Below are 18,276 nucleotides of genomic sequence, written 5' to 3'. Positions count from 1 at the left end.
CATGTTTCATCCCCCATTCTGGGCACCCCTCATCGTGGTCCACCCCCCATGCTGCACCCCCCATCGTGGTCCACCCCCCATGCTGCACCCCCCATCGTGCCCCATCCCCCATGCTGCACTCCCCATCGTGCTCCATCCCCCATGCTGCGAACCCCTCAGAGAGGAGTATAATAGGAGGAGTATAATGCGAGGAGTAGTCCTGGGGAAAGAGGAGTATAATGGGAGGAGTAGTCCTGGGGGGTGGTGTACAGGTGCCCAACGTGTGCGGGGGGCATGGCCTAGCGGTCATCGCGTGCGGGGGTGTGGCCTAGCGGGCATCGCCTGCGGGGGCGGGCCTGGTCAAACGGTTAATCCATGTGGGGGGTGGGGCCAGCGGGCATCGCGTGCGGGGGGCGTGGCCTAGCGGGCATCACGTGCGGGGGGCGGGCATGGCCAAACGGTTAATCCATGCGGGGGGCGGGGCTGAGCCGAGCGGCCAATCCGTGTGGAGGGGCGGGGCCAGGCCGAGCCCAGCGGACAATCCGATTAATCCATGCGGGGGGCGGGGCCGAGCCGAGCGGCCAATCCGTGTGGAGGGGCGGGGCCAGGCCGAGCCCAGCGGCCAATCCGACGGTTGTCACTGTAAGGACACAATTTTGGAGCAAGACAGACAGACAGACAGACAGAATAAGGCAATTATATATATATAGATTTAATTTGGTTTAAAAGGGGCCACAAAAAGTACAGGAACCTTGCTAGAATGCAGCCCAGGAGCTGCAGAGGGGGAAACTTTTAGGTTTCAAGCTAAATTTCTGATGACAGGTTCCCTTTAATATGTCAGCCATTGACAAGCTTGTAAGTTATCCATATGTGCATTAGAGGGACAGTTTTCTTCCATCTCGAGGAGATCTTATTTGCACACAGAACAATTTCCAGTATTATCAATGTGCAATACAGGGTAATATTGTGGTACCGTGTTAGCCATGAAAATTAATTGAAATACTATGTCCCAAGAATGACAAAAGTATTTTAGGAGTGATACCTTTATAGGCTAACCAGAGGTGGCAGGTAGGAGGTGGTTCACATAGGTTCCATAACGCAGTAATAGATTAGTGACACGGCTGAAGGACCACATCCTGATAGCCGATTCGCACCATCTCTAGAAGCCAAATAACTTCACCATTTTTGTAGTATGTAGTTAAACTGGAACAACTGGGAGAAACATATGCAAAGATAAATAGATGTTACCCTTAACATATGAAGCTGCCTCTGATTTGATAAATAAAAATAAGTAAAAAACAAGTTAACACTTTTGTTTACAGGCTAATAAATATTGCCACATAAATGATTTACGGTTCCTTTAGGTGCATCTAGAAATAGAATTATTCAGGAAAATATTACATATCATTAATATTTCATCAATCATACAGCATTTACAAATTATACTAAAGCATTCTGAACATAAAGTGGGCTTTACACGCTACAATATCGTTAGTGAATTATCGTCGGGGTCACGGTGTTTGTGACGAACATCCGGCATCATTAACACGCAGTGTGTGACAAGTACGAGCGACCTTAAACGATCGCAAAAGCGGTCAAAATTGTTTGCCGCAGAGATGTTGTCCTGAAACCAAAAATTGTTCTCTGCTTATTAGCGATGTTGTTTCTCATTCCTACGGCACCACACATCGCTGTGTGTGACACCGCAGGAGCGACGAACATCTCCTTACCTGCCTCCACCGGCAATGCGGAAGGAAGGAGGTGGGCGGGATGTTATGTCCCGCTCTTCTCCGCTCCTCCGCTTCTATTGGACGCCTGCCGTGTGACGTCGCTGTGACGCCGCACGAACTGCCCCCTTAGAAAGGAGGCGGTTCGCCGGCCAGAGCGACGTCGCAGGGCAGGAAAGTCCGTGTGACGGGTGTAAGCGAGGTTGTGCGCCACGGTCAACGATTTGCCCATGTCGCACAACTGATGGGGGCGGGTACGATCACTTGCGATCTCGCTAGCGAGATCGCAGCATGTAAAGTACCCTTAAGAGTTGTGTGAAACTGGAAAAGTTAAGCTAGAATTCTAATATTTTAAAAGATACTTAGTAAGTTATTCTTCATTTATTGAAGCTTGGCCACTATTGTTGTAGGGGGTCACTACAAATTGTTTTTTTCCATCTTTAAACTTCCAGACATATATAACTATGTGACCAAGTATGATGTATATAGCGTCTAAAGGCCACTTTACACGCTGCGTACCCGCCCCGTCGGTTGTGCGTCATGGGCAAATCGCTGCCCCGTCACATCATCGTTAGGCCCCGTCACACGGACTTACCTTCCCTGCAACGTCGCTGTGGCCGGCGAACCGCCTCCTTTCTGAGGGGGCGGTTTGTGCGGTGTCACAGCGACGTCACACGGCAGGCGGCCAATAGAAGCGGAGGGGCGTAGAGCAGCCAAAGGAAAGACATGCCCACCTCGTTGCCGGAGGACGCAGGTAAGCTGTTGTTCGTCGTTCCTGGGGTGTCACACATAGTGATGTGTGCTGCGTCAGGAACGATGAACAACCTGGGTGCAAAAGCAGCAACAATAATCGGGATTAGAACAACCGGACAACTGTCAACGATAAGGTGAGTATTTTTGATCGTTAGCGGTCATTCATACGTTTCACACGCAACGACGTCGCTAAGGAGGCCGGATGTGCTTCACAAATTCAGTGACCCCAACGACATCTCGTTAGCGATGTCACTGCATGTAAAGCCCACTTAAGGCTTAGTTTTATAAAGACGGGAGTTTTATACGCCAATTTTGAGGTGTGTTGAAGAACGATGCCCTAAGGCCTTGTGCGCACACTGCGGATTTACCGTGGATTTTGCCACGGATATACTGCAGAAAATGTGTCTAACATTGCTGCATTCATTCCCCAGCAAATCCTATGGGTTTTAAAAATGCTGTGCGCACACTGCGTTTTTTTATACCTGCGTATTTACCCGCGGACTATCCGCTGCAGAATTAATGAGCATGTCACTTCTTTTCCACAGGTACCTGCGTTTTTTGCCATAGATAATGGTAAAAATACACAGAGACCAACTTGCGGAAAATCTGCGGCAAATCAGCACAAAATCCGAGGCAAACCTCATGCGGATTTCGTTGCGGTTTTGATGTGGTTTTTAACTGCGGGTGCGAGATTCTTTTAAGAGGGTCCGGATTTTTCTTAAGAATAAGGCACTTTCTAGTGCGCACATAGCCTAAACGGTGTTTGGCACATCTTTCAGCTGACGTATGCTACAACAGAAAATGTAACCCAGTCAGGGTCTAGTGTAATCTCTGTCATGATTTTCACCACTTTTATGACATAAAATTATTAGAAAGTTGTCAGGTGTGTGCACAGGCCAAGTTAAATCCAACTTTAAAAATGTTGACAAAGCTGATGGGGACTAATGTGAAAGCCCCAAAACGGTAAAATTTTGAGACATTTCAAGCAGTTTTACGGCAGAAAACTGGCAAAAATCGATCCTTAAGTTATACTGGACACTGAGTTACAAACCAGATACAGTTGAAACCAGGAATTTACATACACTATCTAAAAAGACACATCTGCATGTTTTTCTCACTATCGGACATGAAATCAGAATAAACCCTTCCTGATTCAGGTCAATTAGGAACCAAAATTATTTATATTTGCCAAATGCCAGAATAATGAGAGAGAGAGAGACAAAGAGAGAGAGAGAGAGAGAGAATGTTTTAAGGCATTTTTATTACTTTCTGCAAAGTCAAAAGTTTACATATATTTCATTAGTATTTGGTAGAATTGCCCTTACACTGCATGACTTGGGTGAAACATTTTGGATATCCTTCCACAAGCTTCTGGCAAGAGTTGGTAGGAATTTGGGTCCATTCCTTCTGACAGAACTGATGTAACTGAGCCATGTTTGTAGGTGGACTTTCTCACAACTGCCCATATTGATACGTACTGTATCAACAGATAATGTCACTGTGGTTAATGTGTCACTGTGTCACTGTGTATAATGACATAATCTTACCAGCTTCCACCAGCATCTTCACAAGGTCTTTAACGTTTGTTTTTGGGTTGATATGCACATCTCCTGTTTGTACTTGCGCATAAGTGATTGAACAGATGAACGAGGCACTTTCAGGTATTTGAGTATTGCACCCAAGGATGAACCAGACTTGTCCATAATTCTCTTCCTGAGATCTTGGCTGATTTCCTTTGGCTTTCCCATGATACTACACAAAGAAGCAGTGTGTTTCAGGTGTGCATTAAATTCATCCACAGGTGTGTCTCTAATTAACTGAGATAATGCCAATAAACCAGATAGCTTATAAAATAAATCAGAAGCTTCCAAAGACATGACATCATCATATAGGCTGTCCCTTATTGTTTAAAGGCAGAAAGTAATAAAAATGCCTTTAAACATTCTCTCTCTCTCTCTCTCATTATTCTGGCATTTGGCAAATATATACTTTTGGTAATCCTAATTGACCTAAAACGGGAAAGGTTTATTATTTCATATCACATAGATATGTGTCTTTTTAGATAATGTATGTAAACTTCTGGTTTCAACTGTAGGTTCGGTAGGTTTGTTCATAACTTGAATTATATGTAAGTTGGAAAGGGTAGGCAAAAAAACAAACAACAAAAAAACTATCACATCGCTGACCTCTCCGCCTGCCCCACTACTCGCTGCTTGCCATCTGGTACACTTCTTTGACATCACCCCTGGGAAAAAGCACTGAATAGTGAAACAGTCGTTGGGGTCCCCCCTGCCATCCATCCTGACTCATGCCATCACTGAGGTAATATAATGAGCATTGTGCACTTCATTAGGTGTATCCAGTTTGGATCACCATGTATTTGAGAGATTTTTTTTCCACTCCGTTTTACCTTTGTTCTGACATCTCACTCAGTTCCCCTATTGGTCTTTGATTGATTTTGCACATGCCCATATATTTTTCTATTGACCGACAGGGGGCCTTTTCTATCTATTTTGATTTTCCAATGTTACTGTATATTTATGAGTCTTCATGGTTGGAGGGGGTGTACTTTTTGTACCTGAATTTTGGGGTTTTTGTACTCATTCTCTGCTACACCAATCGTTTACTTTTATTGTGTTATTTGTACTTTGTAATAAATTATATTTTTGATACATAATATTCATTGTCATCAAATTATCTGTGGTACATATTCTTCTTGTCCTCCTTTTTGTTAATATAATCTTTGAAGTTGGTACCTTCCTGGGGAACATCAATTTGTGTAACTCCAGGATATATTAATGTATTATGGCCTTATACTCGTTGCACTTCTTTCTACTGTAAGATTTCATCTATGCCTCAGAGATCATTGTATGTCTTGATGTCATGACGTTGTGATCTTACAATATGCAGAAACCTCCATAGGCAGAGAGAAAGGCAAAGAGCAACAAAGCGGCTGGAGAAGCGAGTATCAGATTTTATTTTTTTTTTTTTTACATTTTATGTTCATAACTACAACAGTTTGTCAGTAAATTGGATCTCCGCTATGGAGGCTACCTGTAATTCCTATTAAAACACTTAGCCATCTGACATCAAGCCAAAAGTTCTGTTAGGCCAGAGTCAGACTTGCGAGTGACTCGCGCAAGTCTCGCATCGCATCACCTAGCACGGCCGCAAGCTCTGCAGACATAAGCGTCTCAGCTGCATCGAAATACATGTAGCCGACCCGCTCCTGTCAGGAGAGTGTGTGACTGTGCCAGGTGATGCTGATGCAAGACTCGCGTGAGTCACTCACAAGTATGACTCCGGCCTTAGAAGAATTAAAACCAGCTTACACCATTTGTGAACAATGCTTGCATTAACTGCTTTATTCTCAGTAACCAACAAGAAAGTCAAAATGAAATATTTAACAAAATGAAAAATAATAAACATATTCCTATAGCCTGTGTCCTCATTATTATTTAAAATACTGAAGAGAAAAAGAACAATAACCCAATTTCTCAAACACAATAAGAGTGTTTTTCTTTGGCTGCTGGCGATACATTATGATACAGACTTGCTGAGGTCATCTCTGTGGTGGTGCACTTTGAGCTCTACTTGATGGCGAAGAAGCCAGTCGTGCCTGAAGCCAGGTTATATAATCCTTTAAAGGCATCTGTACTAGATGTTCTCTTACAAACTGCAAGACAGAAAGCAATAAGGAAAACATAAGCCATTACGGGGAAATATATCATTTCACTTTTAAAAAATCTTAATCTGCTGTGAAACTTTTCTCCACAAAGGATTTATCCTATAATATATTTACCATCTTTTTTACTATCCGAAGGCAACATACAGTCAGACACCCTGATACTAGCACTGTATTACCTATTTTTTTTTATTGCAGCCGTTGTCATCAAATCCCTAATTATCTGCTGAAGAGTTTGAGCCCTCCCCATAATGTGCTTATATATATATATATATATATATATATATATATATATATATTATTATTATTATTATTTATTATTATAGCGCCATTTATTCCATGGCGCTTTACAAGTGAGAGAGGGTATACGTACAACAATCATTAACAGTACAAGACAGACTGGTATAGGAGGAGAGAGGACCCTGCCCGCGAGGGCTCACAGTCTACAGGGAATGGGTGATGGTACAATAGGCGAGGACAGAGCTGGTTGCACAGTGGCCCACTGGACTGAGGGCTATTGTAGGTTCTAGGCTTGTTGGAAGAGGTGGGTCTTGAGGTTCCTCTTAAAGCTTTCCACGGTAGTGGAGAGTCTGATGTGCTGAGGTAGAGCGTTCCAGAGTATGGGGGATGCATGGGAGAAATCTTGTACGCGATTGTGGGAAGAGGAGATAAGAGAGGAGCAGAGAAGGCGATCTTGTGAGGATCTGAGGTTGCGGCAGGTAGGTACCGGGAGACTAGGTCACAGATGTAGGGAGGAGACAGGTTGTGCATGGCTTTGTATGTCATGGTTAATGTTTTGAACTGGAGTCGTTGGGCGATGGGAAGCCAGTGAAGGGATTGGCAGAGTGGCAAGGCTGGGGAGTAGCGAGGGGAGAGGTGGATTAAGCGGGCCGCAGAGTTTAGGATAGATTGGAGGGGTGCAAGAGTGTTGGAAGGGAGGCCAGAGAGCAGGAGGTTGCAGTAGTCGAGGCGGGAGATGAGGGCATGCACTAATGTTTTTGCAGATTCTTGGTTAAGGAAAGCACGGATCCGGGAGATATTTTTGAGTTGTAATCGGCATGAGTTGAAGAGGGCTTGGATGTGTGGCTTGAAGGATAGAGCAGAGTCGAGGGTTACTCCAAGGCAACGAGCTTGTGAGACTGGGGTGAGTGAGCAACCATCAAGTTTGATGGAAAGGCTTGTTGGAGGAGATGAGTGAGGAGGAGTAAAGACAATGAACTCTGTTTTGTCCTTGTTAAGTTTTAGGAATCGTGCAGAGAAGAAGGATGAAATAGCAGACAGACATTGTGGAATTTTGGTTAGTAGAGAGGTAATGTCAGGTCCAGAGAGGTAGATCTGTGTGTCATCGGCATAGAGATGATACTGGAAGCCGTGGGACTCTATGAGCTGTCCCAGGCCGAAGGTGTAGATGGAGAACAGCAGGGGTATAAGAACTGAGCCTTGGGGGACACCGACAGATAGGGGGCGAGATGAGGAAGTGGTGTGAGAATGGGAGACGCTGAAAGTTCGGTCGGTTAGGTATGAGGAGATCCAAGATAGGGCCATGTCTGTGAATGCCCAGAGATGAGAGAATCTGTAGTAGGAGGGAATGGTCTACTGTGTCGAAAGCAGAGGACAGGTCCAGGAGGAGGAGGATAGAGTAGTGTTGCTTGGCTTTGGCGGTTAGTAGATCATTGGTGACTTTGGTTAGGGCAGTTTCAGTAGAGTGATGAGGTCGGAAGCCAGATTGAAGCCGGTCAAAGAGGGAGCAGGAGGAGAGGGAGGTATGAGGACAATTCAAGATGGACATGCTGTTCCAGTAGTTTTGAGGCGTAGGGGAGAAGGGATATGGGGCGATAGTTTGACACAGAGGATGGGTCAAGGGAGGGCTTTTTGAGGATGGGTGTAATAGAGGCATGTTTAAAGCATGAAGGGAATACACCAGTTGTTAGTGATAGGTTGAAGAGATGGGTTAGGGCTGGGATGAGGACTGCGGTGATGTTGGGGATGAGGTGCGATGGGAGCGGGTCCAGTGCACAGGTGGTTAGATGTGATCTTGAGAGTAGAGTGGAGAGATTGTTTTCTGTCATGGTGGAGAAGTTGGATTTGGAGGAAGAGGGATGAGTAGCTATGATGAGGGGCTGTGGTGATTGTGGGCTAAAGCTTGCTCTGATGTTGTCAATCTTCCGCTTGAAGAAAGAGGCAAAGTCTTCAGCTGAGAAGAGAGGAGAGGGAGGTGGAGCCGGAGGACGGAGGAGAGAATTGAAAGTGTTGAATAGCTGTTTAGGGTTGTGAGAGAGAGAAGATATGAGGGATGAGAAGTAGGTTTGTTTTGCAGCAGTGAGTGTGGACTTGAAAGTGGTGAGGGACTCTTTATATGCAATGAAGTGCTCAGTGGAATGAGACCTCTTCCATCTGCGCTCAGCAATTCTGGAAGCCCGTCTTAGTTCTTTAGTCTGCCTTGTGTGCCAGGGTTGCCTATTGATTGTGCGGGTTTTGGTGTGCGTGAGGGGGGCAGCTGATTCGAGAGCTGCAGAGATTGTAGTGTTGTATAAAGTTGTAGCGGCATCTGCATCATGTAGAAATGCAATGTCTGTGAGGGGGAGAAGGGACTGAGAAAGGGCATGTAAATCAATGTGTTTGATATTTCTGCGAGGGTGTGGAAGTTTGTGGAGGGGGGGTTGCATACTTCAAGAAGAGAGGGAAGAGAATGTGAGTAGGTTGTGTCAGACAGGGGAGAGGCGAGTTAGAGAGGATAGATAGGGAACAGAGGCGAGTGAAGATGAGGTCCAGCGTGTGGCCATCTTTGTGAGTAGCTGCAGAAGACCATTGGGTGAGGCCGAAGGAGGAAGCGAGTGTTAGAAGTTTGGAGACAGATGAGTGGGAAGTGTCAATGGGAATGTTGAAATCACACATGATGATGGTGGGGATGTCGGTGGAAAGGAAGTGTAGTGGCCAGGTGGTGAAATGGTCAAAAAAGGCAGTGGCTGGCCCTGGAGGGCGGTACATGACAGCCAGTTGAAGGTTGGAGGGGGTGTAGATGCGTACGGAGTGCACCTCAAAAGAGGGAAGAGTAACAGAGGGTGGTAGTGGAATTGGTGTAAAGGAGCATTGGTCGGACAGGAGCAAACTAACTCCTCCACCATGCTTGTTACTGGGGCGGGTGTGTGTGAGAGAGTTGGAGACCGCCATAAGAAAGTGCAGAGGGAGAGGCTGTGTCAGAGGGGGTGAGCCAGGTTTCTGTGATGGCGAGGAAGGAAAGTTTATTAGTGATGAAAAGATCATGAATGTAGGATAGTTTGTTGCAGACAGAGCGATCGTTCCATAGAGCTCCTGTTAGTGGGACTGGGGGAGCGGGGGTTGGGTGAATGGGTATGAGGTTTGCGAGGTTGCGGAAATTTGTGTTAGGTTGTTGAAGAGGGTTTGAAGTGACAATAGTGATGTGGTGAGGAGGACCAGGATTTGGAGCAATATCCCCAGCAGTGAGGAGAAGCAGTGAGAGTGTTAGTAAGTGGGAGCAGGAGAGGCCATGAGATGGACGTGTGTGTCTCTAGACACTGGGTGAAATGTGGAGGTAAATATCTGAGGGGAAGGTAAGATGGGTGGGGAGGATGGAGGGAGAGATGAATAGTTCATTACTGGCTTTAGGGATCAGAGGGGGCAGTAAAAAGTGGAGTATTAAAGGGGTGAAAGTGAATAGAAACACAAACATTGTTTACTGTGACTATGTTTCCAGTTACCTTCCGGTCACTTCCGGCCCAATTCTGGCCTAATTCAATGCATCATACTTATATGGTGCATACTTGTATTGGTGCAGACAAAGTCTGGTGCAGACTTTTAGTTGCCCCAGTATATACACATTCAAGTGCACTCAGCTGTGAAGGGGTGGGGTACAAGAATATATATATATTATACTCATCTCTAAATAAACTAACACTTCAATTATAATAGGTGGCATATCCTAAAACAGTATACACCAACCAGTAGAAGCAAAAGGCCAAAAGAGAGTACATACCAATTTATGAATATAACAGATGCATGCATTCCACAACTTAACATTAATAATATAAAAGCAGTTAAACAGGTAAATTTGTGAAACTAGAAATAGGCCTGATGCTATCGCATCGGGAGTGCGGTGAAATGAACATCTGTCTATGCTTATTGTTGCTGACAGGAGCAGTGGACATGTGTCACACCGTTTGCGCTTTTTGGGGCTAATTAAATGTGTTAAAGACTTTCTCTCTCTGTCTCTCATCAGTGCCGCCATGTCTCGTCGCTCGCCGCAACATCGCTCAAAGCACACAATTTGGGTTCCGCCTGCACTGTTGTCCCTGGTTACCATGGCTATGATGTGGGCGCAAACTTTGGCAAACTGACAATGTCGCAGTGCATTGTGAGATACGGTTACATCCGCAACTGGCAAATATCTATGTAGATGTACTGTATGTGTGTGTGTATATGGCTGTACGCTGTGTGTAGGTGGCGTCTATGTATATGCGTGTGTATATGGCTGTACGCTGTGTGTAGGTGGCACTGTGTATATGGCTGTATGCTGTGTGTAGGTGGCATCTGTGTGTACGTGTGTGTATATGGCTGTATGCTGTGTGTACGTGGTGTATGTGTATATGGGTGTGCATATGAGTGTACGCTGTAAGTGGCGCCTGTGTGTGTCTATATGGCTGTACGCTGTGTGTAGGTGTCCATGTGTGTATTTAGCTGCATGCTGTGTGTAGATGGCATCTGTGTATATATGTGTGTATATGGCTGTACGCTGTGTGTAGGTGTCTGTGTGTATATAGCTGTACACTGTGTGTACGTGTAGTCTATGTATACGTGTGTATATCGCTGTACGCTGTGTGTAAGTGGCGTCTGTGTATGTGTATGTCTGTACATGGTGTTTAGGGGTCTGTGTGTGTATGTGTGTGTATATGGCTGTATGCTGTGTGTAGGTGTCTGTGTGTGTATGTGTGTATATGACTGTACGCTGTGTATACGTGTCATCTGTCTATATGTATGTGTAGGTGGCGTCTGTATATGTGTGTTTATATGGCTGTATGCTGTGTGTAAGTGGCATCTGTGTATATGGCTGTATGCTGTGTGTAGGTGGCGTCTGTGTATATGTGTGTGTATATGACTGTATGCTGTGTGTAGGTGGTGTCTGTGTATATAAGTGTGTATATAGGTGTACGCTGTAAGTGGCGCCTGTGTGTGTCTATATGGCTGTACGCTGTGTGTAGGTGTCCATGTGTGTATATAGCTGTACGCTGTGTGTAGGTGGCATCTGTGTATATATGTGTGTATATGGCTGTATGCTGTGTGTAGGTGTCTGTGTGTATATGTGTGTATATGGCTGTACACTGTGTGTATGTGTAGTTTGTGTATATGTGTGTGTATGGCTGTACGCGGTGTGTAGGTGTCTGTGTGTATATGTGTATATGGCTGTACGCTGTGTGTAGGTGTCATCTGTATATATGTGTGTATATGGCTGTACACTATGTATACGTGTCATCTCTGTATATGTGTGTGTAGGTGGCGTCTGTGTATATGTGTGTGTATATGGCTGTACGCTGTGTGTACATGGTGTATATGTGTATGTATATGGTAGTACACTGTATGTACGTGTCGTCTGTGTATATGTGTGTATATGGCTGTACGCTGTGTGTAGGTGGCATCTTTGTATCTTTGTATGTGTGTATGGCTGTACGCGGTGTGTAGGTGTCTGTGTGTGTGTATATGGCTGTACTCTGTGTAGGTGTTTGTGTATATATTTGTGTGTATATGGCTGTACGCTGTGTATACATGTCGTCTGTGTATATGTGTGTATATGGCTGTAGGCTGTGTGTAGGTGGCGTCTGTATATGTGTGTGTATATATGGCTGTACGATGTGTACATGCCATCTGTGTATATGTGTGTATATGGCTGTACGCTGTTTGTAGGTGGCGTCTGTGTATGTGTGTATATGGATATGTGCTGTATGTATGTGGCATTTGTGTATATGTGTGTGTATATGGCTGTACACTGTGTGTAGGTGGCATCTGAGTATATGTGTGTGTATGGCTGTACGCAGGGTGTAGGTGTCTGTGTGTGTATATGTGTGTATACGGCTGTACACTGTGTATAGGTGTCTGTGTGTATATGTGTGTATATGGCTGTACGCTGTGTGTACGTGTCATCTGTGTATATGTGTGTGTATATGGCTGTACGCTGTGTGTAGGTGGCGTCTGTGTATGTGTGTATATGACTGTAAGCTGTGTATGTGTCTGTGTGTGTATGTGTGTGTATATGGCTGTATGCTGTGTGTAGGTGTCTGTGTGTACATGTGTGTGTATATGGCTGTACACTGTGTGTAGGTGGAGTCTGTGTATATGTGTGTGTATATGGCTGTATGCTGTGTGTAGGTGGCGTGTGTGTATATATGTGTGTATATGGCTCTATGCTGTGTGTAGGTGGTGTCTGTGTGTATCTGTGTGTGTATATGGCTGTACGCTGTGTACGTGTCTGTGTATATGGCTGTACACTGTGTGTAGGTGGCGTCTGTGTATATTTGTGTGTATTCTCTCTCTGTCTCTCTTCCCCCCTGGAGAAAACACGTGTCTTTATTTACCTCTCTCCAGCGGTGCTGTCTCCGCTTCTGCTGTTACCCACTCCTGACCGCCACTCATTATACTCACTGATTATTCAGTCCACAGAGGAGCTGGAAGCCGGAGCAGCGCTGGGGACTTCAGTGCCGGGGACCGAATCACTGCTGACAGGTGAGTATCCCGATGTGTGTGTGTGTGTGTGTGTGGTGTGTTGTGTGTGTGTGTTCAGTGTATACATGCATGTGCGCTATGTTTGTGAATGTGCTCGGTAAAGCATGCTCGGAAGCTGTGGCGACATGTATGTCCCTGTGCCTGGTGGAGTGGGGGCTGGGGGCATACAGATCTGGTGAGAGGGGCTGGGGGCATACAGATCTGGTGGGGGGGCATACAGATCTGGTGGGGAGGCTGGGGCATAAAGATCTGGTGAGAGGGGGGGCTGCGGCATACAGATCAGGAAGGGGGGGGCCCACATACAGCGCTGGACCCGGTGACGTTCATCTGTGGGACAGGAGCTCAGCATCTCGCATGGTAGCTCCGCCCACAGATGAACCTCCGTACAGAAGCAGCTGAGCGGTCAACAGTGCACGCTGGGCTTCATGTGCTTAAAGCAACGGCAGCCAGGGAAGTGTGGCTGCCGCCGACCCATACAATAGCAGCAGCCCAGAGTCAGAGCCGTTTGAAGTAGAGCACTCGGCTCTGCTCTGCTCATGTGGTTAGGAGGGAGAGGGAGAGAAAGTGAGACGGGAAACATGACTCATGGCCATGACAACGGGACACCGACCGCAGCTTCCGCTACTTACGCAAGCGCAGATTGTGCCCCGAAGCTGCGGTAACGGGTATGTTCGTAGTAGTTGGTGTGACACACTATTGGTATGCTCCAGATAGAATCTAAAGCTTGTTCACACAGTGCGTTTTTCGCGGCGTTTTTGGGGTGCGTTTTTGGCCTCAAAACTGCATGACTTTGCTTTCGCAGCAAAGTCTATGAGTTTTCATTTTTGCTGTCCGCACACAACTTTTTTTTTAAGCTGCGTTTTTGAGCTTAAAAAAAAAATGGACATGTCAATTCTTTCCTGCGTTTTTCTGCGTTTTCCCCCCATGCAATGCATTAGAAAAACGCAGAGATCAAAAACGCAGCAAAACGCAGCCAAAAACGCACCAAATTGCGGTAAAAACGCATGCGTTTTTATGCCGTGGGTGCGTTTTTGTGCGTTTTTAGCGGACAAAAACGCACAAAAACGCAGTGTCAAAACAACGCAGCGTGTGCACATAGCTTAAGCCTGCTTTACACGCTGCAATGTATCTTACGATGTGTCGGCGGGGTCACGTAAGTGACGCACATCCGGCATCATAAGGTAGATTGCAGTGTGTGACAGGTACGTGCAATTGCGATTGAATGTTAAAACGTTCATCGCATACAAATCGTACCTTTCTCTAGAATTGCACATCAGATTGTTCATCGTACCCGGGGTAGAACACATCGCAGTGTGTGACACCCCGGGAACGATGAACAGATCTTACCTACGTCCTGCGGCTTCCGGCCCACAATGCGGAAGGAAGGAGGTGGGCGGGATGTTTACGTCCCACTCAGCTCCGCCCCTCCGCTTCTGTTGGTCGGCTGCCGCGTAACGTCGATGTGACACCGAACGTCCCTCCCACTCCAGGAAGTGGACATTCGCCGACCACATCGAGGTCGTATGGATGGGTAAGTACGTGTGACGGGGGGTTACTCGTATGTGCGGCACGTTCAACAAATTGAACGTGCCACACATACGATGGGGGCGTTGCAAATCGCATACGATATCGTATGTGAAATTGCAACGTGTAAAGCAGGCTTTAAACTTTATTGTTGCCTAATTGTATCCCTGTTTGCTTGCATAACTGCTTACCTCCTGCTTGTAAATAAAGCTGCACCTTTGTTTCTACAACCTCTTCTTGTGTACCGTAATTGCACCCTGCACTGTGGTGGTCCCTGGACCATTGCTTTACAAATATGTAAACTATAGAATTAAAGGGAACCTGTCAGGTGCAATATGAACCCAGGACCACGAGCAGTTCTGGGTGTATATTGCTAATCCCTGCCTAACTGTCCCTGTATACACTAGCATAGACAAAGAGAGATCTTTAGAAAAAGTATTTCTAATGATCTTTTATTGTATGCTAATGAGCAAGGGCAGTAGCCCCAAGAGCGTTGCTTCCTTTGCTAGTCGCCCCATTAGCATGTTAATACGTTTCTGTGGGCGAACTAACATGCTAATTAATGTGCAGAATCACAGCATAATCTCACTCACCTCTCCGCCGCCATTGCTGCTTGATTCTGGATTTCAGCTCAGTGTGCATGACCCCGGAGTTTGGATCATGCACAGTATTTCAGTTTGAAGCCAGGAGGACGCGTACACCTGGCTTCATAGTGCGCATGACCCAAACTCCGGGGTCATGCGCACTGAGCCAAAATCCAATGTGACGCCCTGGCTTATCAGGTCGTCACAAGGTATTGTGCAATCTGCCCTTTTGCACAGTAACCACTCCTCCTTGGTTATGGATCCTGGTCCTTTGGTGTTGCTAACAGTTTAGCCAGTCAAAATCCTAGAAACACTTTACACCGAACCCACCACACACACCCTTGGGGGGCCTGAAGGGAATAGGGCCGCCCACATGGGGGGTTGGTAGGGGAAAGTGAGAAAGTGACAGAGAAGTGAAACAGGAGTGAAAGGAGGAGGAGGTGGAAAGTGACTCTCTGGGAGAGAGAGGTCACTGGTCTGGAACAGGGCTCCTGGAGTTTACTAGGTGGCAGACGTTGGTCTGGGCCTGGTAGGAGCTAGAACCCCGGTTGCAGGGGATCTTGTCAAGGGGAACGGACTGCGGAGGAGGGTAGCCGGTGGCCTTGAGCCATCTCCAGGCAGGGGCCAGGGCACAACGGGGTACGTGGACCCTAGGCCGGGAAGAAGCTTCACGCGTCCCGGTAATTTACCCGACGGGGGTGAAGACTTCAAGATTCATCCCCAACCTGCTCCAAAATCGGGGTACTAGCGCACCGATGGGATAGGACTTTCCCAAATACAGTCCAAAGAAACAGTACGTGTGAACCCTGAGAGCAAGCTTACTATGTTAGCCATATGGGTGAGCAGGACCCAAAAGGTTTCAAGCTTGAGGGTCCAAGTAGTGAAAAGGTGCCATGGAAAAGGCCACAGGCTAACAGCAACACCAAGGGCACGGATTCCAGCATGCTCCCTCCAGGCTGCAGTGGTGCTTAGAATTCTGGTTTACAAGCTGTCGGTGTTGTTATTCCTGGACTGAGTGAGTACGCTGAAAAGCCCCTTTTCCTCTACCCAATGGCACCCCAATCACCAACACCCAAACGGGCCCCGGGGCACAAACACCTCTACACCTTGCTGCTATACCACCACCAGCGGGCTCCCCACCAACAGCAGCAGTGGTACACCATCTTACCACACACCGTGGGTGGTGTCACAAACTTTCTAATCCCCCTGTACATAGTCCCCCCCTTTCATTGAGGGGCCGCACGACCTCTCGGGTCTGGAGACCCCTCGCGCATTCGGACCCGAGCAGCCCGGCTGCTAGCACGGGGGTGGCACACCAGCGTCAGATGCGATGACGACGGAGAGGTGAGTCAGATCTTCCTCTGACGCTGCGTATTCATTAGCTAGCATCTTAGTACGCCCACAGGGACGTACTAACATGCTAATAGAGCCGACTGCCAAGGGAAGCAATGCCCTTGGGTCCACTGGCCTCGCTCATTAGCATACGATATAAGATCTTTAGAAATACTTTTTCTAATGATCTCTCTATCTATGCTAGTGTATACAGGGACGGTTAGGCAGGGAATAGCGATATGCACATAGAACTGCTTGTGGTCTTGGGTATTACACCTGATAAGTTCCCTTTAAATAAGCAGCAGTGATGCAGATGGGCAGTAGAAGACAACAAGGATGCACGAAATGTAAGTGCATAACTGATATACTTGTGAGAAATAATGTCAAAGTAATAGCCTAAGCACAAAATCCAACATAATAAATATATGCGGTCCTACTCATTAAAACTGCAATAATTACATTAAAATCTGTTCAAGGCAACAACTTGTGCATAATCTACCCGAGGATATGTTAAAAAAAATAGGATACCCATGCAGCAGTCACCTCGACTCATGTTTTGCTGAAAACAGCCGTCGGGAGATAAAGTCACCACTCACATGCCAATCACATCTGCTGCTTGTTGCTTTTTTTTTTTCTTTTAAGTTTATGCCTTTAACAACAATTTCCTAAATCAATAGGTTCAATAATGTAAGATCCTACCAGCTAGGCAAAAATGTATTTATATCTGATGTGCTTTATGACACAACTGTACATACATGTATATTTCTCACATATACACAACATGATTGCTTAGAGGCACCAAATGTGCATGTTACTCTCCCCAAGGTTTATAAACAGTTTTGGCTAAAAAGAATGAAATGCTTCCCTCCGTGTCTACTGGGTTTGGACAGACATTATTGAATTTACTGATCATAAGGACAGATCCTTATGATCAGTAAATTCAATACTTAGGTTGGCTAAGGAGCTGATGCCGCCTCGAACATACAGATTCCTTGTTTTTCTCTTGCCTACTAGAAACATACAAAAGGTCTTACACTACAGCCATGATCACAAAGGTGAATACTATTTTCCCCTCCTCATATTGATCAAACACATTTGTTGGTTGCCCAAGTTTGTCAAAATAATGGCATTCATGTGTGGCTAAACTTCACACTAGCTCTTCATCTCTACCAGTGTTTCCCCAGTGCTCCTTTCAATCAAAGGTCCTCAATGGCCTTAACTGTTATTACGTGGAGCCTAACAATAGAGTGTATTGTTTCAATGCTGTTTTATATTGTATAGCGATTTTAATTTTCTGGTATTTTTTTGTTTTGTTTGTTTTTTTAATTTGATTTTTGATTTATTGTATATTGTACTATTACTACATAAAAACATCTTTGATAGATTTTTAACAGTCAAATATTTTTATTTTTTGCATCAGTGCCTTGTAGCCTTTATAAATATTCCGCGTTTCCTTATCTGAATGGGATTCAAAAGTGTCATCTGAAATGATCATTCAAATGTATATAACACAGAGAACACATGAAACACTAGAACATTACATAGCTCCAAACAATCCTCTAACCCAGATTTTGCACATTATCAAAAGAACTGTATTATAGCACTTATCTGAAAAGCTAAAAATAATGACAAATGTAATAAATTTGTTAGGGATGTACCTAATCTTCGATTCCTGGTTCAGGCCCCTTTTTTTAGATTTTCACCTAAAAATGGATTTTGTTGGCATCTGGTCTACCCATGAGTGTGGAAGACATTATTCTACACTGCTCAAAAAAATAAAAGGAACACTAAAATACCACACCTTAGCTTTCAATGACTGAAATATTCCAGTTGCAAATCATTATTCATTACATAGTGGAATGCGTTGCAAACAATAAAACATAAAAATGATCAATGTAAATTAAAGTGAATATCTCATGGAGGTCTGGATTTGGAATGATACTCAAAATCAAAGCAGAAA

General features: G+C 45.5%; 1 protein-coding gene across 1 annotated transcript in view; it reads right to left on the bottom strand.

Annotated features, from left to right (window-relative positions):
• Window positions 1–5,787: 5,787 nt before the first annotated feature.
• Window positions 5,788–18,276, bottom strand: part of CCDC60 (coiled-coil domain containing 60) — a 380,115-nt gene continuing 367,626 nt past the window's right edge. The window contains exon 14 of the mRNA XM_075341855.1: window positions 5,788–6,135. Within this exon, the coding sequence (XP_075197970.1) occupies window positions 6,022–6,135 (114 nt within the window). The 3' untranslated portion in view covers window positions 5,788–6,021. The remainder of the gene's footprint in view (window positions 6,136–18,276) is intronic.

Source organism: Anomaloglossus baeobatrachus, chromosome 1, assembly GCF_048569485.1.
Source record: "Anomaloglossus baeobatrachus isolate aAnoBae1 chromosome 1, aAnoBae1.hap1, whole genome shotgun sequence".
In the NCBI taxonomy this organism is placed as follows: Eukaryota; Metazoa; Chordata; class Amphibia; order Anura; family Aromobatidae; genus Anomaloglossus; species Anomaloglossus baeobatrachus.
Note: the sequence above shows the minus strand (reverse complement) of the source record. Positions and strands in the feature narration are given on the sequence as shown.